Source organism: Tachypleus tridentatus, chromosome 9, assembly GCF_004210375.1.
Source record: "Tachypleus tridentatus isolate NWPU-2018 chromosome 9, ASM421037v1, whole genome shotgun sequence".
Classification (NCBI taxonomy): domain Eukaryota; kingdom Metazoa; phylum Arthropoda; class Merostomata; order Xiphosura; family Limulidae; genus Tachypleus; species Tachypleus tridentatus.
In genome coordinates this window covers 3188947-3214043 of record NC_134833.1, presented here as the reverse complement: position 1 = coordinate 3214043, position 25097 = coordinate 3188947, and the positions used below count along the sequence as shown (strand labels likewise).

Here is a 25097-nt window from a genome sequence, read left to right as displayed (position 1 = left end):
TGAAATAACACAAACAGAATTCAAGACAGACAATATAAAATTTTGTACTGGATTTTATTGTTCAAATGATGAAATAACACAAACAGAATTCAAGGCAGACTTGCTACAGAGGAATCAATCCAGAAAGAGATATAATTTTATGAACAAAATTTTATATTATGAATATAATCAATATATAATTAATACAATCAGTTTAAATCAGTAATTTACCAGTTAATTAACTTTCCTTACCATTCAATTAAATCATCCTGAAAAAGGATGATACTGTAGAATAATTGAAACGAACTCTTAAATATTAAATTAACTCAATAATGATTTTCGGTTACATGATTACAATAAAATAATCTGGACATATTTATTTTTAACAATTTATTAGTTTTCTCACAACGTAGTTTGTGCAGTATGACCTACACACAATGACACTCTATTCACATAGTATTTTCGAAAAACATTAGTCAATCTCGGTTGTGTCATCTTCTAAACCAAATTAGAATAATTTAAAAATAATTAAAGCCAGTCGTTATCATTCATGCACTTTTCAAGCTTTTTATCTGAACTCTCATGTACTGCTTTTTCAACGTCTGAAGATAACCCATTCCAAAGGCCAACCAAACTCTTAAATAATTAAAACTGCTTTAGCTGAAGATGATTCCTACCAGTCCATAAGTTATACCTGTGTCCCTAGTTCTACTATTTTCGTTGGCAAATATGGAAAAAAACAAACGATTATGCATCAGCATCTCCACGTATGACAAAACAATATTTTCTTTTTTTTAGTGTGCTTTAAAAAAGTCCATACTCTTAATTTTTAAATCTGCAATCAATCTTTTCTCATATATCCTTTTTCATATTTTCATTTCTTGTTCCAACAACTTTTTAATCCTATGAATCTCGTGTCATACCACTCAATTCAAATTTCTTAAATTTATGATGATTTTAATAAATCTTGTATCTTAAACTGTGTGCGAGTCAACCTGTTTATTGTTTCCTTGTAGCTACCATTTTCATTCTATAAGGAATATGTTTATCTTGAATATTGAAGAAATTACCTTTAAAAAGTTTATACATGTGATCAGTGTCGCTAAATAACTCAGTTGACCAATTCAGAACAATTATTCTTGTTGCATCCTTTCAATTTTTATTTTAAATTATGACCCAAATATCGTTGTTATTTATCTCTATTTGCAACAGAACATTTCACCTGATAGAGCACTTATCATACGCATCCATACGTTCTCCAATTTCCATAATCATTTCTGTATTTGAAGTTAACAATAAATTTAACATAGCATTGTTTCAATAGGTTCCTTGACTAGTTCCTTATGAAGCTCAACAGTTTTTAAAAGCATTTCTCCCTCATGGTTTGACTTTAATATTACCCAATACATATGTTCCATCATGGTTTCATTAAGAGCTGAAATCTTAATCTGATTGTAAAGATTCTCACTTATTTCATCAGTACTATTGTGGTTTTTTAGAAATTCCCACTAAAAGGTCTTTCTTTTATATCCAATAATAACAACCAAAATGAATTTTATCTTCACACTAATATCCTTAATTTGACCGTATATTACCATTAGGCATATCTTTTAAAAAATGCACTTTATTGATGAATGAAAAGGTCGTATGCAACAGACATGTCGAAATTGAAGTGGTTTGAATATTATTGCTATACTTTATTCTAATTGTTGAAAGTTTTCATTGGACTAGATATAGTATTATAAATATAATATGTTTAACATTTATTTCACACGATAGGTACATTAATATAATCTCTCATTCCCAGCTTGATGCATAAGTTTGTGTCTTCTTGCTGAACGTGATGTTGATATTTGTAACGGTTGATACGTCTGCAGTCTTAATGAGCGTGGGTTGAGCTTGGCAGGATGCTGTCTTCTTTGGTTTGAGTCGCTGCTGAAAGGTAACGTCTACGTAGGTCGGAGTATTCTTGTCTTTCTTCTTAGCATTAATTAAAGTATTCCTGCTTGCATCAGAGATAATTGGCATACATGAAGATGAGAAGCTTACTGGAATAGAAGTACTCTGATTGACAGGCTTGACATTTTGAAGATTAGTTGATCGATGTTGGGGGCGTTCGGCACTAAAATGACAATACTGTAGGGAACATCCGTGGTGAAGTATAAAATCAGCTACCTGTTTGTCTTCGGTCACAACTTTAACAAAGTTAGTTGGCAATGCTGTGGTCTTGGAATGAATTCTGTGAGCAGCATGGAGTTACGTGAAAGTTGTTGTTTCCAGAGAATGTCGAATTCCAGCAGGAGTTAAGAGAAATGAACGTTCTTAATAAATATCGAATACAGGCAACGTGAACTTTAGGCAGGAGAGCATTGAACGTTGATATCTACTTTCCATGATTTACATACATATGCATGGTCCTGGAGTGTTGAAAGCTGTAGTAACATGCCTCCTCGCTGAAGAATTTGGTTTTTCTGGTGTCAACTGAGACGCTAGAATTGAACTGATCGATGAAGACAACATGGGAGCGATGACTTCTCACGTCTAAACACTTCAGCTACTAGTCGAGGAATGAAACGAGGTTATTGATGTCAATTCGTCTCTGCATTTATACGCTTCTAACGGTAAACTAACAGGTTATGTGATTAGTCTTATTCTTGATAGGTACAAAACTACAGAATGGAATACACAGGAATACCTCGTACAGGGCGGTTAATGCGTGGGAAACACAACCGCATTGATTGATTCAGCATTGAACGGGGAACAGTTTCAATAAGAAAAATAACGATACGTGGGTATCATAAGGGATTTCTTCATAGTAGAAATAATTAAGCCTGATTAGTTAGAAAAACAGAAATAACTATGAGATAAAATAAAAGCGATATTAATTTGTAAACTTTTGAATTTTTTGTAATTTTGAAAAATTAAAAGAATGAATATTTTATTTTGAAAAAATAAAAAATTTAAAAAGTTGCTGATTAAAGAAAATCAATCTAATCTTAGTTGCACCATTTTCTTCTTCTTCATTTCAATTCTCGGTAACATCGAATGACATTTTATAACCGCACTCCAGGTCTGAATGATGATTCATAATTAAGTATGTAGCAGTTTCCATTGCCCGAAACATTGTTTCAAGTTTCCGTAAGAGAAATTATTCATCCTGCTCTTCACTAGCACCTTCGTTATACTCTGGACTTTCTTCTTCTTCCTGATATGCCGATCTTGGTCTAAATTAAAGAGCGTATCATTGTCGAGAGCTTGAGAATGTGCGTAAATGCACTCTCGAACATTAGCCACGACCAAAGACTCGAAATAAATAGTGTGTTCAATTTTGATGACGTCTTCGGAAACATCCCTAATTTCGGACTCAAAGCCGCAGGAATGACTTGCGCCATCAGGCAAAACGTGCTTCCACGTCGCTCTCGTGTTACTCTTGCTAACTTGGAACCACGCTTCGTTGATGTTTTCGATAGCACTTCTGATGTTGTAATTTTTCCAGAATTCAATCATAGATAGTGCAGTTTCTCTAGTTGTAGCCTTTCTTGCTTGAGAAAATGTTCGCTTAAAATAATACGCTTTAAACGTCGCAATGACACCTTGATTCGTTGGTTGCAATGGACATGTTCTATTGAATGGAAAAAGTGAATTTTGAGATTTTCGTAAAAGTCACAATGTCCCGTTAGACGGCTTAGTGCATTACCTAATAAAACAAAGCTTTAAAGTCCAAGTTGTTTGTTTTCTTTGCAGTAATGTTCAGCTGTTGGACAACATTAGCTTTTCACCAGTCATCAAATAAAGTTTTCGTAATTCATACTTGTATCACAGTCCACACTTGTCACTCATACAGCCAACGTTTGGCTTTAGACATGGTTTTTGTTCCCCCACCTTCAATCATGTATCCCATAAGTGTCCAAGGTGCTCCACAAAATCCCAGAAGGGGAACTCTACCCTCAAGCCTATGCCTGGTTAAGGTAATAGCATCAAAAACATAACCAAGTTCTTTCTTCATATTTGGAGTTTCTTGTAATAGAGACAAGTCATCTGGTTTCTCTAATGGTTTGGGGAAATGTGGGCCTACACCAGGAAGCATATCGACTGCCATGCCTAGTGCTTGTGGTATGACTAAAATATCAGAGAATATTATGGCTGCATCGTGGTTAAAACGATTTATTGGTTGTAATGTGACCTGGCAAGCACGTTCAGGGGTCGTGCAAAGTTAAAAAAAAACTGAAATCTTTTCTTATTTCACGAAATTCTGGCAAATACCGTCCTGCTTGTCTCATTACCCAAACTAGAGTGAACTCTGTCCTCTGACCACGAGCTACCCGCAATATGGCATCATTCAGAAGGGGAGGGAAGTTCTGGGCCATCTATACAAAAATATCATACAATGTTTACAATTTCATGATTATATGTGAAGAAAAACAAAACAATAAATACTTCTAATGAATGTATAGCATTGAAGGAAATGACCATAATGTGTGTGTTTCATATAGCAAAGCCACAAAGGGCTATCTGCTGAGTCCACAGATCCATAATGTGTAAAGATACTACTACAGAACAGGTAATAAGTACATTATAACTGTGAATAAAGTTTAACTTACAAAAATCTCAGCTTTAAACTGACAATTTCTATTGGTTTCATATAGTTATAGGAACTTGATCAAGTCCTTCACAATGTAGTCTGGACTTTACGCTTTCCCTTATACTATTAATATATGGAAGAGCATATTTCTCAGAGTTGTGAGCCAAGAAAGTCAGTACTAGATTCAAACACCTACAACAGGTTAAGGTAATAGCATCAAAAACATAACCAAGTTCTTTCTTCATATTTGGAGTCTCTTTTAATAGAGACAAGTCATCTGGTTTCTCTAATGGTTTGGGGAAATGTTACTCTCCACAGGACATCAAACTATTTATTTACAACACTGGGTAGCAATCAGTTACAGTGTGAATTGGTTTTGTTAATGATTAAAAGAGATAAGTTAAAAAAGAAAGTACATCAATTTCCTGATGATATTTATCTTAAGATTAGATTTAAGTGTTTAAGGAATTATGTTGTTAGCTTGACCCGTAAGACTAAATGGACTTATTATCATAACCTGTTTAAGAATGCTAAAACTATTAAACAGAATTGGAATATTGTTAACTCTATTATTGATGTTAAAAAAAAATAAGAAATTTTGTAATTTTGGTACTACTGATTTATCTGATTTGAATTATTTTTTTGTTAATGTTGCTAAATCTACTTGCTCCAATCCTAAATTTTGTTCTCAGGGCATGCCTCCTGCTCCTTCTTCTTCTTGTTACCTATATCCTGTTACTGTATCTGAAACTATGAATAATATTTTCTCCTTATCAAATTCAGCTTCTAATGGTGTAGATGGTGTTTCGGTTAAGATTTTGAAAGCTAATGCTAATCTTTTGCACCAATTTTGACTTTTTAATTAATTTATCTTTTACTCAAGGGAAGTTTCCTAATGCTTTAAAGTTATCATTGGTCATTCCTATTTATAAATCTGGTAATATTTCTGATTTTACGAATTATAGACCTATTTCCTTATTAATACATTTCTCTAAACTATTTGAAAAATCTATGAAGATTAGAATTTTATCATTTCTTGATAGACATTCAGTTTTGTCTCCTTCTCAATTTGGCTTTCGGCCTGGGCTTGGAACGGAGGTTGCTGTTGCTAAACTTGTGGGAAGTATTACAGAAGCTTTGGATTCTGATCTTCATCCAATTGCTGTTTTTCTTGACTTAGCCAAAGCTTTTGATTCTGTTAATCATAAAATATTGTTAAATAAATTATCTTATTATGGTTTTAGAGGCATTGTTTTTATTGGTTTTTTCTTACTTTCACAATAGAAAGCAATCGGTTTGTATCCATAATAATTATAGTGATTGGCTTACAATTAATGTTGGAGTACCACAAGGTTCTGTTCTGGGCCCTTTATTATTTCTCATTTATATAAATGATATTCTTTACCAACAGTTTTTTGGAGATATCCAAGCATATGCCGATGATATTGCTGTTGTTTATAGTAAGCCAAATCTAATTAATGAAGCCATTATTTCTAGTGATCTTAATAAAATTAAAATTGGCTTTTCTGTAATGACTTATCCTTAAATATATCTAAATCTTTTCTTCTTCAGTTTAACCTTTATGGTGTCATTCCAGCTTTTCCTTCTATTTTTATCATTCTAGTGATTGTTATACTTACCCTAATTGTAAGTGTCCCAAATTGACTCAAGTTTCCTCTGTTAAATATTTAGGAATTATTTTAGATCGAAAATTAAATTGGCAATTTCATATTAATTCTTTAGTTAATAAATTAAAATATAGTTCTATGCTAATTTTGAACTTAGTCATTGTGCTCCTTATCATATTTTGTTAAGTGTATATTATGCTCTCTTTCAATCTTTCTTACAATATTGTATTTCAATTTGGGGTGGCACATATAAGACTTTTTAATTCCTATTCACAAGTTGCAAAAAAAGTGTTTTCTCTCTTATTTTTACTCATAGGCTTGATACCGATTTCAGTAAATTTAACTCCCCTCTTTCATATGATAAACTTTATTTATATTTTTTAGCTTTATCTACATTGCATGTTTCTTTTAATAGGCCTTTTAAAGTCACTTCATATTTTACACGACTTCAATCTTTTTTTCCAATTAATGTACCCACACCACGTAAAACAGTTACACTTCATCAATATCTTTATTTGGCACCTCGTATTCATAATTTTATTCCTTATAGTATAAGATCTTCTATTAATCGTGTTAATCAAAAAGAAATACTTAAAACAATGGATCTTAAATACTGATGATAATATTCTGGGAACTTTATATTGATTTTGTAAGTTTTGATTTTACTTTATTATGTGTTTAACCATCACAGGACGAGTTAACTCTTTGTTGATGGTTTTATATTGATATTTGATTTTTTGTGTCTAATTTATTGCTTAATAAATTTATTATTATTATTATTATATGTACTGTTAGTATGAAAGTAATAATAACTCTGCTTTCTTCCAATGTTCTACCCAATAAGCCAACATATTCTACACAGCTATAGATATTAATTGTTTAACAAAGTTTTTTATGCACTACCTAAGTAAATGCTTTCTATTAATCAAGATACGCCACATTCATATCTGTACCCTTCCCTACACATTGTACCCTCTTCAAAGAATGTTAAAACTCAGTAAGGTAAGATTTTGCCCTAGTGAAACCATCTTGACTATTCTTAAAAGTATAAAGTTTAAGTGACTTTACAAAGATTCTTTCAATAGACTTCCAATACTTTCCCACAACTGATGTAAGACTAATGGGTCTATAATTAGTAAGGCAGTTTTTATCACTTCCTATTAACATTAGCTGACAACAAGAACAAAGTTATGAACGATTCACATATCCAATCCTCAACTTACTTTCAAAGCCCTGGAGTAGGTAACATCGAGACGAGCTTTTACTTATTCGAAAGTCTTTGTTCTTTTATCTTAAATAGCTCAAAATTAACGTTATGTTGTTCTATCTAGCAACTGTTCAGGTTGAGGAATATTGTTTAAATTTGATTAGTAAAATTGAAGAAGTAGAATTTAATAAGATAGCCATCCAATAACACAGGCTGTGAACCTTAGCTTCATAATAGTTGCATTGGTTTTAATAACAGGTTTTACATAATTCTACTATCCAGTGACAATAAGCAAAATTCATGTTTTGCTATCATATGAAGACTTTTTACAACTCGGAAACAAAGTTAAAGTCTTACTTTGATCAAACTTACAATAAATTTACCAAACAGATATATGTTTGTGTCATTTTACACAACCCTTTGTTGCCATAAAATCAAATTAGTATTGAAAAGAACAATATCAAGTGTTCACACAAATATTATCCACTAATGACACATCATGTTGTCTGTTAACTTGTATACAAGTGGTGTGTTTGTAATGGATTCTAGAGTAAGATCTCATGTTGTGTTTGGTTTAGAGAAATCTATAGTCAGTGGTTATCAACATTTTAAGCATAACAAAATGTAACCCAGTTTTAATTAAAATGGTTCACTTATGTAAGAGCACGTACAACATTTTGTGACAACTCTGTAAAGATGGACATCAAGTGTACACATATCACTGTAGAACATTTTAAGACAATAAAACTATTGCAGTTGTAACACCTTTCAAAGGCCATACTTCAATACTAATGTTTTGCTAGCCCTTAATATATTTGAATAAATTCTCACAATTTACTTTAATGTTTTCAGTCAACATTGTTTCATACCTTTTCCATATTGTATCATAAGTCTTCTCAATGTCAAAGAATATTGATACAAGATGTTTTCCGCAGAGAAGGGCTTCTCTAATTGACGTTTCAATTCGAATCAGGTGGTCCATGGTGGAGTGCTGTCGTCGGAACCCACACTGGGTGGGTGAAAGGAGATTGTTTGGTTCGAGGAACCAAACAAGACGAGCATTAACCATCCTCTCTAAGTTCTTACAGAGACAGCTCATCAAAGCAACTGGATGGTAGTTTGAAGGAATCTTGGGATCCTTCCTAGGCTCAGAAAAAGGTAGGACAATAGCCAAGCACCAGGCATCAAGAAAAACATTCTTCTCCCAGATTCGGTTAAAAACAACCAGAAGAATAGCAAGAGAAGCAGGAGAGAAATGGCGTAGCATGTCATAGTGTATATTATCAGGTTCAACCAATGTACTGCCAGACTGATGTAGGGCCAGTTTGAGTTCAACCAGTGTAAAGGAACGATTATATTCATAGAGACAATCAGCTTGAAAGTTAGAGATGATTGTTCTTCCCGAGAGTCTTGATGGCTAAGAAGGTAGAAGAAGAAGCAGAAGTGCTAGATACCCGAAAAAGCTTTCACCTAGAGTATCGGCAGTGTTCCAGGTATCAGTTACTTCCTGGCCATCAGAGAGCAAGATCGAGAGGGGGACAGAATTATATTGCCCAATGACCTTATGAATCTTGTCCCATATGACTTTGAAACTGGTGGTGGATGATACGTTCGTTGTAAACTTAATCTAAGATTCCTTCTGGCTATGACGACTTACCCATTGGCCCGTTGGAAAGCGATGCGGTTCGAGAGTATGGGAAAATTACGAAAAGTATCCCAGGCTAGTTTTTGAGCCTTCCATGCCATATGGCAGCCAGGATTTCACCATGGACGAGGAAACAGTGGAAAACGTGTCGAAGTTTTAAGAATATATTGAGCAGCTGCTTGTATAATACAGTTAGTTACTGCTGCCACACAGTCATCTATTGATGGCTTACAGACGATGGCAGGGTCAAGTTCTGCGAGAGCAGTGAAAGAGGGCCAGTTTTCCTGATCCAGCTTCCACCGGGGCACGAGGGTCGGGTGGCATCGACCACGGCCAGTCTCTCTCAAGATTATAGGAAAATGATCACTGCTTCGTGAATTACTGTGAACCCTCCATGTAAAATGGGAAAATAATGATAGGGAAGCAAATTGAGAGATCAGTAGGAGTAAACGACTGGCTAGATGCATGGAAATAAGTAGAAGAACCAGTATAGAAAAGAGAAAGGTTGTAATCAGAGAGCATACACTCTACAGAGTGACCCCTCTTATCAATATCAGGACTTCCCCAGAGGGATGATAATGCCTATTAAGTTCCCCAGTATTAAAAAGGGACACAGCAACTGTTCAATGAGAGCATCAATATCTGATTGATAATATGTCTCTCCAGGTGACAGGTAGAGAGAACAAACAGTGATGGTATGACCCAAGGAAACACGGATGGCTACGGCCTCCAAGGGTGTGTCGAGTTGAAAAGACAGGGTGGGCACATGCTGATCAACCAACAGTGCCACTCCTCCATTCACTCGTTCATCACACAACCTGTCATATATGTACAAAGAAAACCGCCGAAAGGTGAGGGTATTGGTAGGTTTCAGAAATGTTTTCTGCAAGGAAAGGCAGCATACAGGATGGTAGAAAGCAATCATGGATCCTGCCCTGGGTCGATTGGGCAGGTCGTTGCTGTTAGAAGGGGATTCCAGTGACTGTAGACGTGAACGAATGATTATTTTGCTTCTTGGAGTGGAAGAAGATGTATCCGAGGAAATGCCTGTAACCGGAACCAAAGGAAGTGGATCTTGGGATTTGTTGTAATGTACGAGGTCTGTTCAAAAAATACGCGGACTGACGTCATAAAACAAAATGTACATTATTTAGAAGTTACAGGTCTGGGACCCCTTCAAAGTACTCTCCTTCCCAACGCACACACTCATCCCAACGGTGTTTCCACTTGTTGAAACAGTCCTGGTACGCTTCTTTTGTAATGTCCTCCAGCTCCTTCGTCGCATTTGCCTTAATCTCGGGAATCGTCTCAAATCTTCTTCCTTTCAAGGGTCTTTTGAGATTGGGGAACAAGAAAAAATCCCAAAGAGCAAGGTCAGGTGAAAATGGGGGTGGGGAAGAACAGTGATCGAGTGTTTGGCCAAAAACTCACGAGTTTTGAGGGCTGAATTTCGCAGCAACGCGGTGCATCTTCAATTTTTCGGTCAAAATATCGTAACAAGATTCAACTGATATCCCACACTCTTCAGCAAGCTTCCTGACAGTCAGACGTCGATTTGCTTGCACCAGGATGTTGATTTTGTCGACGTGTGGGTCGTTAGTTGACGTGGAAGGACGTCCAGGACGCTCATCATCTTCAATGGACTGTCGACCATCCTTAAACGTTCATGCCATTTGAAACATGCCGTACACTTCATAGCAACATCACCGTAAGCCGTGTTAAGCATAACAAAAGTTTCAGTCGCAGATTTTCCAAGTTTAATACAAACTTTCACAGCAAGTCGTTGCTCCTTCAGGTCATTCATTCTGAAATCCGCCAAACGAAAAAATCGCACTTCACTTAAAACCGCGTAGCTAATACACAAATAAAGATATCTGCAATCGGGAAATGGCGTCGTAATCAGCTGATCTTTGCGAACCTAGCGACACCAAGCGGATCCCCCTGGAACCAACTGGAGCCGCGCAATTCAAATAGTCCGCGTATTTTTTGAACAGCCCTCGTATGTAAGGGGCTGAGATGGGTGTTGAAAGTTGATTCATCAACTTTTTTTAACCATGGAGTTCAAAAGACTTTTCATTTCTTTAGAGAACGATTCTGTTGAAAGCACAGAGAGATCTGTCTGCACTCCAATTTAGTTGTGGAATGAAGTGAAGCAGCATACATCCGAGATGAAGTGGTGAACAGCAATTATCAAGCCTCAGGATAAGTAATGTTATGAATCGTTTTCAAACGCTGCACCTTCATCCAACCATTTAGAGCAAGAACGAAAGTAGGACAAGCGAGAACCATTACAATTGATGCAATAAGGGTCCGTTTCACACTCATAGACATCATGGTCCTTGTCACTGCAACGAGCACACCTCAAGAAACCACGACATGACGTCTTCCATTAACCGAACCGTTGATACTGGAAACATCGGAGAGGGTTTGAAATGTATGACCACACTCTGCAATTAAGAAAACCTGCCTTGATGGTGGCAGGCGCAAGTGGTGATGTGAATGTGAGAATGAGGACACTGGTCGGCACCATAATTCCATCTTTGCGAGTGGATATACGTCAAACTGAAGAAACTCCTTGAGTGGAGAAACCAGCAACAATCTCTAACTCTGGGACGTTCTTCAAATCCCTCTCAACGATAACTCCTCGTGATGAATTCAAAGTAGCACGATGTGTAACCTCAATAGGTATATCCCCAATTGCCTTTGAATGCAAGAGAAGTTCACTGTGTTGAGATGTGGATGTTTCCACCAACATACAGACATGTGAAAAAGTTAGGATACCCTATGAAAGCCTGTGTATTTTTGTTACATTTTTGAGTATATAGATATTTAATCTCAATTTTAATAATACCGAGAGATTATAGGAATATAACTAAACAATTAACACTGAAGAAAAGATTTTTCAAGATCTTCTGTAACTGTAATTATACAAAAATGCATATTCTAATTGAGGAAAAAGTTAGGACACCCCCACATTTATTCCCACTTAAAATGGCTCAACTCACACACAGGTGTATCACACCATGTGCACATGATTAGAAGATTGTTACTCGGCATTTTGAATGAGGCTTGCCCTATTTACACCTCAGACATTTAGTTTGGTGTGCTCCTGCCTGTTGAAGTGAGAGTGAGCACCATTGTGAGAGCAAATGAGCTGTCTGAGGCCTTCAGAAAGAAAATTGTAGCAGCTTATGAGTCTGGTAAGGGATTTAAAAAAGATCCAAAATATTTTGAAATCACCCAATTCTACTATCCGGAAAATAGTCAACAAGTGGAGGGCTTTCAAAACAACTGCCAACATGCCCAAGTCTGGTCGTCCAAGCAAGTTCACCCCGAGAGCAGACGCAAGATGCTAAAAAAGGTCTCCAAACACCCTAACATGTCATCACGGGACCTACAGGAGGCTCTGGCTACTGTTAATGTGCATGCCTCTACAATCAGAAAGTTTGTTTGTTTGTTTTTTTGAATTTCGCACAAAGCTACTCGAGGGCTATCTGTGCTAGCCGTCCCTAATTTAGCAGTGTAAGACTAGAGGGAAGGCAGCTAGTCATCACCACCCACTGCTGACTCTTGGGCTACTCTCTTACCAACGAATAGTGGGATTGACCGTCACATTATAACGCCCCCACGGCTGGGAGGGCGAGAATGTTTGGCGCGACTCGGGCGCGAACCCGCGACCCTCAGATTACGAAGCGCAAGCCTTAACACGCTAGGCCATGCCAGGCCTCACCATGAATTTTACTATGTATCAGAGGGTGCTTGAGGATCATGTGAGACCATCTGTACGAAAATTAAAGCTGAAGCGGACCTGGAACCTGCAACACGACAATGGCTCAAAACATACCAGTAAATCCACCAAGGACTGGCTGAACACTAAAAAAAATGAAGAATCCTGGAATGGCCGAGTCAAAGCCCAGATCTTAATCCCATTGAGATGCTGTGGAGTGCTATAAAACGGGCTGTACATGCAAGAAACCCCTTGAACATCTCATAGCTGAAAGAATTCTGCATTGAAGAGTGGGGCAAACTTTCTTCAGATCAATGTTAGAGACTGGTAAATGGCGACAAGAAGCGTCTCACTGCAGTTATTTTAGCCAAAGGAGGTAACACTAGCTATTAGGGGGTAGGGTGTTCTAACTTTTTCACATGACTGTATCACCAGATTAAAGCTTCTTTACTGACTTTGGAAAGCCAGCAAGTCACTTCTGAATAAAAAGGAAGACATTTGCCGTAAAGGTTTGTCTGAAAGTGAATGTAACATAAAAAATTAGGTACAACACTGACCCCACCCACCATGGAGACCTACGAGGGGATGCACAACAATTTCAAACAAGGACACTGCGGCAACGCCAGAGTTTCATGAGCATTATACCTAAACACCAGCATCAGATACAATGTCCACAACACCTGTTGAGAACATCCAACACTGGTAGTTGGTTCATCATAGCCTAAGTGGACAAGCCGATTGACTCAAGAGGGGTCACCCTAAAACCGATCGTCTACAGGAATTCAAGGCCAAAGTGCTGTGTCAGGGTTGGACCCCTCAACCACCAGGATCCTCTCCTCCCCTTCACAGGTCACCACGCACGGCAAACACATGGGTGGATGTTTAGATCCCAGAGGAGGTAAAGTGAAAAAACAGAGCCTTTCCTAGGAGGTTCCCTCACCATGTACAGAAATCTATACCAAGGGGTTTCACTAATGGATTATGTATAACCTAATTCATGTGTTAAATAGGGGTTTGTTGTAATGATTTAGGTTTAATTTTCTTTTCATAATAAATAGTGGTTTCTAGTAATGGTTTGTGTTTAACTCAGTTCATATGTTAAAAAGTGGTTTCTAGTAATGGTTTGTGTTTGACTCAGTTGATGTGTTATAAAGAACTTTTTACTAATGGTTTATCTTTGACACAGTTAATTTATTAAATAGTTCTATCAAGTAATGGTTTATGTTTGACTCATTACATGTGTTAAACAGTGGTTTGTAATAATGGTTTGTGTTTAACTCAGTTCATGTGATAAAAAGTGGTTTTTGTTTAACTCAGTAGATAGGATAAATAGTGGTTTATGTTTAAATCAGATGATGTGCTAATTAGTGGCTTCTAGGAAAGGATGACGTTTGGCTCACTTTAAGTGTTAAATAGTAGTCTATTTTAACTCAGTTCATGGATTAAATAGCGCTTTTTATTGAACTCAGTTCATGTTTTAAATAGTAGTTTATGTTTAACACAGTTCAGGTGTTAAATACTGGTTTGTAGTAATTTTTTGTAACCACTCAGTTCATGTTTTAAATAGTAGTTTATAGTAAGAGTTTGTGTTTGACTAATTTCGTATTATATACGATGCTTTGAAGTTATGGTTTATGTTTGACTCTTTACATGTCTTTAACAGTAGTTTCGACTAATGGTTTGTCTTTGACTCAGTTCAAGTGTGAAATAGCGGTTCATGTTTAACTCAGTTTATGTGTTAAATAATGGTTTGTGTTGTTTCAGTTCAGATGCTAAATAGTTGTTTCTAGTAATGGGTTGTGTTTAACTCCGTTCATGTGTTATTTAGTGCTCAATAGTAATGGTTTATCTATGACTCAGTTCATGTGTTAAAGAGAGGTTTGAAGTAATGGTTTACGTTTTACTCATTTCATGTGTTAAACAGTAGTTTATAATAATGGTTTGTGTTTGACTCAGTTAATGAGTTAAATATTGGTTTATGTTTATGTGTTATATAGTGCTTTATAGTTACGGCTTGTGTTTTCACTCAGTTTATGTGTTAAATAGTGCTTTTTTCAATTCATGTGCTAAATAGTCGTTTATGTTTTTTTCTCAGTTCATGTGATAAATAGTGCTTTATAGATATGGTTTGTGTTTTCACTCAGTTCATGTTTTGAATAGGGCATTGTGGTAATTATTCATGTTTTACTCACTTCATGTCTTAAACAGGGTTAATGTTTAACTAACTTTATATGTTAAATAATGAATTATAGTAACGGATTATGTATTTAAACAGTATACTCAATTCTTATTGTAACTCAATACTTACAGTAACTCAATTCACGTATTAAATAATGGTTTGTAGGAATTGCTTGTCTTTGACTTGGTTCATGTGTTAAATAGTGGTTTGTAGTAATGGTTTGTGTTTGAAATAGTTTGTGTGTGAAATATCGGTATATTTTTAACTCAGTTCATGTGTCAAATATTTATTTGTGGTATTGGTTTTTGTTTGACTCAATTCATGTGTTAAATAAATGTTTGTAGTATATCTTCGTATGTGATTCAATTCGTGTGATAAATGTTGGATTACATTTAACTAAATTCATATGCTCAATAGTGGTTTGTAGCAATGGTTTGTGTTTTACTCATTTCATGTGTCAAAAAAGTGGTTAGAAATAATCGTTTATGATTAACTCTGTTCATGTGTTAAAGAGTGGATTATGTTTAGCTCAGTTCATGTGTTAAATAATGGTTTGTAGTAATTGTTTGTGTTTGACTCAGTTAAACTGTTAAATAGTGGTTCGTAGTGATGGTTTAAGATTAACTCAGTTTGTGTTTTAAACAGTGTTTCTTGTTTAACTCAGTTTGTGTGTTAAAATTGTTTGTAATGAATGGTTTATGTTTGATTCATTTGATATGTTAAATAGTGGTTTATAGTAATGGTTTCTGTTTGACCAGTTCATGTGTTGAATAGTGACTTCTAGCACAGGTTTATGATTAATTCAGTTCATGTGTTATATAGTGCTCTGTAGTAATGGTTTATCTTTGACTCAGTTCACGTGTTAAATAGAGGTTTGAAGTAATGGTTTATGTTTTACTCATTTCATATTTTAAATAGTGGTTTATAGTAATGGTATGGGTTTTACTCAGTTCATTTGTTAAATAGTGCACTATGTTTTACTTAGTTCATGTGTTAAGTGGTGGTATTTGTTTAACTCAGTTCATGCGTTAAATAGTTTTTTTTTTATTTTTAACTCTGTTGATGTGTTAAATAGTGGTTTCTAGTAATAGTTTGTATTCATATTTCCAATGTTGTGGTACCTTATTAGTTTCTGGTAACAGTTTTTATATATAAGACGGTCCCCAGTGATGCCATATTCATATTTCCAGCGTTATTCTATTTTACCAGTGGTTGGTAACAGCTCTCACGACGTGGAAGTGACTCTCCTTCAAATCACTTAGTTCCCTTAACTTGGTTATACACTTTAACATGCTTAGGAGATCTGGAAAACTTTCCAGTGGAGAAATCATTGAGACTAGTATTTCGACTGCAAAGAATGTATATTTACAATCTTGCACGGAACTGTGACATCTGTTGTTACAGAAATCCATAAATTTATAATCACTGTGGTTTCGTGAAAGCAGAGAAAGTGTGCAACTGTACCTTTAGAGTAAAGAGACATTCGTATCGTTTCTATAAACAGTAGGCACGTTAGTGGTTATGCAGTCTGGTTCATGTAACTTTCCGAAAAAGTGTGCAACTGTACCTTGCTTTTTCTCATAAAATAACAGCTTATGTTAAACCTCTTTTTAAAAAAAATCAATACGTGTTTGACAAAGACAGTATACGAAATGAAAGCAACATCTGTTAATGACATTACAGAAATGGTTTAGAAGAATCCTAAACATATCTGGCTGAAATATTTAGCCAGTAAATAATAACTTGAATATTTAAATTTCATTCTGAAATATAAAAACGGAAAAAAAACATCTGTAAACCTCACCCACAGTAATATAGTAATATGGATATAGGGAAAGGAAGCAATAGTAACATGTAGTACTATATTTGTAGGGCCTCCTAGTATCAGCACAGAACCTAGTATTCAGGTCTCTGAATAACGTAAACTTCGTAGGCAGAACACGGAGAACTCATCAGAGGTACTATCAAAATGTATCTGATACACTTAAGGGTTTGATAAACATGTTTAGTTTTTTCAGTATATTAGTCAATGAATTGTCTACTTCTACAGGGTGTCTCCAAATATTCCATGAAATAACCAGAACACACTTAACGTGTTTCATGATACACATTAAACGTTTTTTAACGTTACCTGCTCTTAAGCCTTTTACTTTTGAGAGAGTTTAAACTCATACATAAAGAAAACTATTTAAAAATACTTAAATACTTCCACCTATCAAAAGACCTGTTGATCATAATGTAGGGATCGTAAATACCTAATGTAGGACTAAGTCACTTTTCTATACTATAATGCAGTGAGTACGTTTAAACATATGTCTAAAGTTTGTTAACGAATCACATTAGGTTCTAGTTAGTCCTAGCATTTATGTGAATATTAATAAACAAGACACATTACAAAGTATGTAGAACAAATATTAAATCATAAGTCACTCAATTTGTAGTTGAGTAAAACATTGAAACATACAGAAAGTTAGTTAGACACACAGAATTATGTTTTCAGTCACTTAATGTTTTATATCATTATACTTGTTTTCTACAAATCTCACAATAATTCGAGTCTTCACTGACGTCAATTATAAACATTCACGTCGAGCGTCATGCATCATCATATTATAACAAAGTATCATGTAGCAACCAATACAAAACGTCTAAATAAAAATATTCAAACACAACCTATAGTAATGTTATATAGATCACACGTTTCTATAACATGTCGAAATAGCAGAAAAATAAAACAGCGTTTTATTTTTTTCACTTAAAAGTTTTTTATAAATTATGCAGTTTCAGGAAGTAACCAAGTGTTAGACCTAACTCAAAATTAAACATCAACTTTCCTCTCGTATATTCAGTAAAAACTCAAAAAATGAACACCTGAACTGACTGACATCAACTCCTAGATACTCAAGAAATCCCTGGACATAACATATTATCACAACATCACACCAAAGCTCCGCTCCGTCTGGCAAACATGTAAAATATCTTTAACTTAGAATATTAATATTTACAGAACTCGCGTCTTCAGACTTCACCCTAACTTATTTAACCTTCACATTTCAATTAATAGGAAGAACCAAATAAATATAGCAGGCTATGTTCTATGATACTATGCATATACATACAGTGCTAGTCTCGGCTCCACTAAAACTTTGAATGTACATCACTACCTAATGTTTAGTTTGATAATTAAAAAAACTAGTGTTTTTGAACTCAGACACGGGTTTCTTGTGTTTTTAAGGTATTAGTTTCTACTTTTCAATTCGTTTTCTATGTAACGATGTTTCTTGGGTTATTATAAATTATTAGTCGAAACTGTTGATGAGGGTTAACTGAAGATTCACGTGTTTTTAGATTGTCAGTGTTGCTCCCAGCTTTTAGGATTTATGTGAAAATTGTTGATATTAGAAAATAAATGGTGTTTATATGCTAACAATACTTTACTTCCCAACCGTTTCTGTGTTACAAACTGACGTATCCGTTCAACCAAAGGGAAAACGTGGGGACCTCTACAGTTAACACAGTGTGATCGAATCCAAACGCTGACCATATTTATATCACTCTGAGGGTACAAGTCCAGTTTGGTGACAATCTTTATGAACATTGAAAGTCTAAAAGAAACAGACTTTTGTCATCTAAGGGTTTAGGTTCTCACTCTGGCTAGAATGTTATATTAAAATTTATTGAGAAATTGTTTTTGTTCTCTGGATATTCGATGTTTGTGTGAAAGGAACTTCACTTCAGGTTATTTATTTTGTTAGTTATACTTCATGTCAGGATTTTGTGTAACTTTAGATAAAGGTATAACATGTATGACAGGTCTGTTATATTATTCTTTTAAAATATAATTGAATTGAGAAAGTAATTAGATAATTATTTATTGAAACTTCTTAGTGTTGTACTTAAACATATATCTGACAATCATCGTTTATTTATAACGTATTTAGTGTACGAAAATCACGTTATCTTATTAAAGGATAGAAACTACTTAGATACTTCAATGAGCACGAAAAGTGAAAACAATCCATTCTCCTAACACTTGTTATTCACAAAAAATAGAAAAAAAAAATGTCATTAAGTCTATTAACATGGCTTTCGGACACTATATTTTTCGGTTATGTTTAACCGTTCGCACGCAGCAACTTATTTATTTACAATTACACAATAGATAAAGATGGAAAAAACAATTCTAATTTTATGTTGGGTAAAAATGATAAAACAATTACGGCTTACCGTATCGAGGTAACGTGGATAAAACGTGTTAAGAAGTTTCTTTTAGATATGACCTGTAATTACAGAATAGCTTTTAGTGACGATGGGTTACAATACTGTCTCCAAAAACTTTTTTCCTTTTCGTAACTTATACTTTGAGGGCAAAATACCCGAGTGGCTCACCAAACCACAGTTACACACACGTAACAGTTTTCATACATACACCAAGTCACATGACTGCGCGAAGTGTCCTCTACCAACCGAGGTTTTTACCAACTCGCACAGACAAGCATGTGATATTCTTACATATCCCAAACCAGTTTGTAGGATTTCCAATTTTTATAATTTAATCAATACAGTATTAGTTCATGTTTACTGTCAGTGTTTCTTGGAATTATTCTCATATCTATTGAATTTAAGCGTAAAGACAGTGAACAAATCCCAAGTTGATGTTAGGGCACTTCTCTACGAATACAATTTTATTTTGTTACAGTCGATTTCGACTGTCTTCCTCTAAAAGATAAGACTTTAAAGTTAGTTGTTAAACACGTTACTTAACACCCCAAGAAATGAACTGCAATTATCACCGAGCAATGGTAACATCTACAAACGTGGTTAGAAAATAAATAATTACACAACATACAAGAAGTACAAGCTGATTGTAGTAAACGGCCTCATCCTGATACCTTCACTCGTTCATATTTTGTTTTCCAGCGTACACTTAGTGAATAAGTTTTTTTCTTTCTCTGCATGAAGTAACTTCAGTTTAAGAATTGCTGGATTATTGTACATATTGACAACAAATACAAACATATAACATACGACTATTAATACTTACAAAATGATTTACAAATGCTAAATAAACGGAAGGTTGGTATATCAGTGACTCCGGTAAATAAGTACGACTGTTTTATTTTCATCTTATCACAACGATAACAGCTCAATATAAGAGGCACTACCACACAAGTTTGACTGTGTGGGTATTTGGGTATTGATGTTGTTAAATACCCATGAGGGTCAGGTACATTTGACCTCTTCCTCCCTACCACACAAAAGCTATGTTTGTTTGCTTTTTTGAATTTCGCGCAAAGCTACACGAAGGGTACCTGCGCTAGCCGTCCCTTATTTAGCAGTGTAGGACTAGAGGGAAAGCACTAGTCATCACGGCCAACCTTTGGGCTACTTTTGTACCAACGAATAATGGGATTGACCGTCCATTTATAACTCTCTGTAGTTGAAAGGGCGAGCATGTTTAGATCGACGTGAAGTCGAACCCGCGACCTTAAGATTATGATTCGAGTGCCTTAACCACCTGGCCACCTCGAGCATCAAAAGCTTTATAAAAAGGAAACAAAAATAATTTAAACTGCTTATATAAAATAAATGATTTACGAATATTGTCTGAAATGCCTTGAAAAAGTTTTACGATTATGAAGAAAGAAGAATACTTTTCGTTATTCGAAAATAAAAAAAAAGACAACTTTATCATTGGTACATCTATGAAATAAAAATAAGTGTAGTTGAAATACTAATTTTCCTTCAAATTATATTAACTGTAAGAGATAATCCGCCAGAAATATAAATATTAAGAAACAATTTTTTATGAACATCGACCACACTGCAATATAAATAAATATTTTTTTAGCCCAGAATAGCAGACTCAACTATGAAGAAGCTATCTAAATCACCACAAAGGAAAACAACCTCCTTAGAACTACAGAATATGTTACTTTACCAACAATATACAAGATGTTTATCAAAACCCAACTCAAAACTACAGTAAATGTTACGCTCGCAATGATAGGTAAGGCATAACATAGATGTTACACAACAAAATATTTAAACACCTGGTGAAAACTAAAGAAATATTAAAAAATAGTATTTTGTAAAATACTCGTAATTATTGCTATGTAATATACTAATAATCTTCAAGTAAAATATAGAATCATTGTTATGTAGGATAAAAATACTGATTGTTATGTAAAATACTAGTAACAAAACTATGTAACATATTTTTTACTTTTTCTTGTTCCTAGGCAAAGTTTTATGCTAAATGCTAATAATCATTGTTATGTAAAATACCAATAATGTTTGTTGGGAAAATGCCAATAATCATTATGTAAAGTACTAATAATGATTGTTATGTAAAAAATGATAATGTTTATGTGAATTACAGGTAATGATTCTTATGCGAAATACCGATAATTATTTTATGTGAAATACAATTAGTGATTGTTACGTTGTTTTTTTTTAATTTCACGCAAAGCTACTCGAGGGCTATCTGCGCTAGCCGTCCCTAATTTACAGTGTAAGACTAGAGGGAAGGCAGCTAGTCATCACCACCCACCGCCAACTCTTTTACCAACGAATAGTGGGATTGACCGTCACATTATAACGTCTCCACGGCTGAAAGGGCGAGCATGTTTGGTGCGACGGGGATTTGAACCCGCGACCCTTGGATTACGAGTCGAATGCCTTAACCGTGCCGAACCTGATTGTTACGTAAAACACCAATAATGATTTTAGGTGAAATACTAATAATGATTCTTATATAAAATACTATTAGTGGTTATGTCAAATACTGATGATGATTATGTAAAATACCAATAATCATCAGATAAAATACTGATAATCATTGTTATGTAAAATACTAATAATAATTGTCGTGGAAAATACAAATAATCATTTTTATTTTAATTACTATTAATGACTGTTTGGTAAAATACTCAATTATTGTTATTTAAACTAATAATCATCATTGTTGTGTAAAAGCTAATAATCACTGTTATATAAAATAGTAAACATCATGTGCAATATTAATGAGGATTGTTATGTGAAATACTAATAATGATTCTTATATAAAATACTATTAATGATTGCTGTGTAAAATACCAAAGATCATTGTTGTGCAAAATACAAATAATAATTGTCACTTTAAATACTATTAATGACTGTTAGGTAAAATACTAATAATGATTGTTGTGTAAACTGCTAATAATCATTGTTCTCTAAAATGCTGATAATGATTGTTAAGTAAAATACTGATAATCGTTGTTATATTAAATATCAATAATGATTATGTAAATTTTAATAAAGATTTTTATGTTATATACTAACAATAATCATTATTGTGCAAACTAACAACAATCATTGTTATGTAAAATACTAATGATCATTGTTGTAATATATAAAACTTTATGGAGATGAAACCACTTGGTACAAAACTTTTAGTATTGTATAAAACTTTATGGAGATGAAACCACTTGGTATAAAACTTTTAGTATTATATAAAACTTTATGGAGATGAAACCACTTGGTATAAAACTTTTAGTATTATATAAAACTTTATGGAGATGAAACCGTTTGGTATTAAACTTTTAGTATTATATAAAACTTTATGGAGATGAAACCGTTTGGTATTAAACTTTTAGTATTATATAAAACTTTATGGAGATGAAACCGTTTGATATTAAACTTTTAGTATTATATAAAACTTTATGGAGATGAAACTATTTGGTATTAAACTTTTAGTATATATTATATAAAACGTTCTGGAGATGAAACTATTTGGTATTAAACTTTTAGTATATATTATATAAAACGTTCTGGAGATGAAACTATTTGGTATTAAACTTTTAGTATATATTATATAAAACGTTCTGGAGATGAAACTATTTGGTATTAAACTTTATGGAGATGAAACTATTTGGTATTATTGATTGATTGATTTAGTGTTTTATGGCACAAAGCAGCGAGGCTATCTGCGCCAGACATTCGGTAAAAATGTAAAAAAAATAAATAAATGCAGTAATAGACAAATGGAAATGAAAGTAAAACAAAAAAGTATAAAACCAATGTTGACACCTAGTTTACAATGTTAAGATAGAAGGCAGAGTATAAGAAGTTGTAAGGTATTTACTCTAGCAAAAAGGTAATGATCATAACCCGCCAGGAAGACTATCAGGTAAGTTCAAGAACCACCGTCAATCACCTGAAGTTGGCCTTTCCAGTCTTGGTTCCGGGTTATGTGTCATAGCAGCTATTATCAAAATGTAAAAGAATAGGAGTTTTAAAAGACACTTCGCAAAATCGTAATAATGAGTAGCCAAATGTCCAGTAAAAAGATAAAAGTCAAGTAAATGGAGTAAAATTTGTAAAAGTAATTGAAGATAAAAGCAAAACGGCAATTAAAACAGAAAATGGCGTAAAAACAATGTTGACATCCAGTCAACAAAGTTGTAAAGGACTACCTGTAGCAGAATGGTAATGATCATAACCCGCTAGGAAGACTAACAGGTAAGTATAAAAACCACCGTCAGTCACCTGAAGGCGGTCTTTCCAGTCATGGTTATGAGTCAATATGGCCAATACTAAAAAGTAAAGTAGTAAAAGTGTGAAATGATATGCAGCAAAAGTATAATAACAACTCGCCAGGACGACTAACGAGTAGTTCAAACGGATAGTTCAAACAGTAGCGTTAGTCACCTGAAGTTGGCCTTTCCAGTCCTGGTGTCGAGTTATTTAATGTTCTGGCCATTGTCCAATGTCAAATTGAATGAGAGAGATTAAAACTGTAAAAAAGGAACCACAATTAAAAAGGTGTAATGAATAAATATGCAACACTTAAATGAGATTAAAAAAATTAATGACCATTAAAAAATTAAAAACATTATCAAGGTTGACAGAGCCACCATCACCAATAACTCTGTCCAATGTTACAGACTGACCCTGGGAAAAAATATGTTTAAAATATTGCCGTCGTTGAGAATTATAACGATGGCAAGAAAGTAAAACGTGGCTGATAGTGATTTGAGTGTTACACAAACTACACATTGGTGCATCAGTTCCAGATAAAAGAAAATGATGAGTTAAAAAACTGTGACCAATGCGTAGCCTAGTGAGAACAACTTCCTCCTTCCGAACTTTACGGAAGCTAGATGGCCAAAGTCCAATTTTGGGTTTGATTTGAAAAAGGTTGTTGTCGCGTTGCTCACTCCAAGTGGACTGCCAGTTGGCACGGAGCCGAGCCCTGAAGATAACACCATAGTCCATGTACGGAATAGGCATAGGAGGGATGGTGCTGAAGCAGACATATTTAGCTGCCATGTCTGCAAGCTCGTTCCCGCGAATACCAACATGGCCTGGTATCCAGAAAAACTGGATTGAAGTAGCTGCTCATGAGAAATGGGCCAGTCGGTTTCGAATATCAGCGAGAATAGGATGTGAGCTAACGTGTAGCGATTCCAAGGCAAGAATAGAACGAAGCGAATCAGTATAAATAGTGCAGTTGGAGTACTGCTCAGCTGCAATATGATCCAGGGCAAGAGATATGGCATACAGTTCAGCAGTGAACACAGAAGCTGTAGAAGGGATTCTGCGTGCAACTACTGACCCATAGCAAACCATAGCAGAGCCCACTGAATTACCTGATTTGGAACCATCTGTATAAATGGAAACTGAATGATTGTTTGAAAGATATTCATTGAATAAAAGACGGTACTTTCAATCTGGAGTATCTGCCTTTTTTAGGTGACTGAAAGAAAGGTCACATTTGGGGGCTGTAATAAGCCATGGTGGGATGGGCCGACCTGTGGAATCTGCAATGTTATCCAAGGACAGACCCAATTCATCCAATTGTGCCCGGATGCGAAGGCCAAACAGAGCAATGACAGATCGTCTGTTCTGAAAAAGTACTGCCCACCGAGGAAGGAAAACACATTTCCAAGTGGGATGCTTTGGTAAGGAATGAAGTTTCGAAGTATATTGTAAAGATAGTTGCAAACGGCGAAGGTGTAGAGAAGGTTCACGAGATTCAATGTATATACTTTGAACTGGAGAGGTACGGAAAGCCCCAGTGCAGAGTCGAAGTCCTTGGTGATGAATGGGGTCCAGCATCTTTAAGGCCGAGGGTCTGGGAGAGCCATAGACCATTGATCCATAATCG

General features: G+C 34.8%; 1 protein-coding gene and 1 pseudogene across 3 annotated transcripts in view; one reads left to right on the top strand and one right to left on the bottom strand.

Moving 5' to 3' along the window:
* Positions 1–22789, top strand: part of LOC143224669 (uncharacterized) — a 38242-nt gene extending 15453 nt beyond the window's left edge. The window contains exons 8-9 of one of the 2 annotated variants that reach the window (XR_013013395.1): positions 20799–20957; positions 21420–22789. Coding sequence is in view for 1 of the 2 variants with exons in the window: in XM_076452830.1 (XP_076308945.1) it covers positions 20799–20836 (38 nt within the window). In the remaining variant the exon portion in view is untranslated. Of the gene's footprint in view, positions 1–20798 lie in introns of both variants that reach the window. The other variant, XM_076452830.1, reaches the window with a different exon arrangement.
* Positions 74–19328, bottom strand: LOC143224670 (uroporphyrinogen decarboxylase pseudogene; annotated as a pseudogene). Its single transcript, XR_013013396.1, has 2 exons — positions 19175–19328; positions 74–4346 (listed from the first exon to the last, which is right to left on the bottom strand). The product of XR_013013396.1 is annotated as a uroporphyrinogen decarboxylase pseudogene (transcript).
* Positions 22790–25097: the final 2308 nt, after the last annotated feature.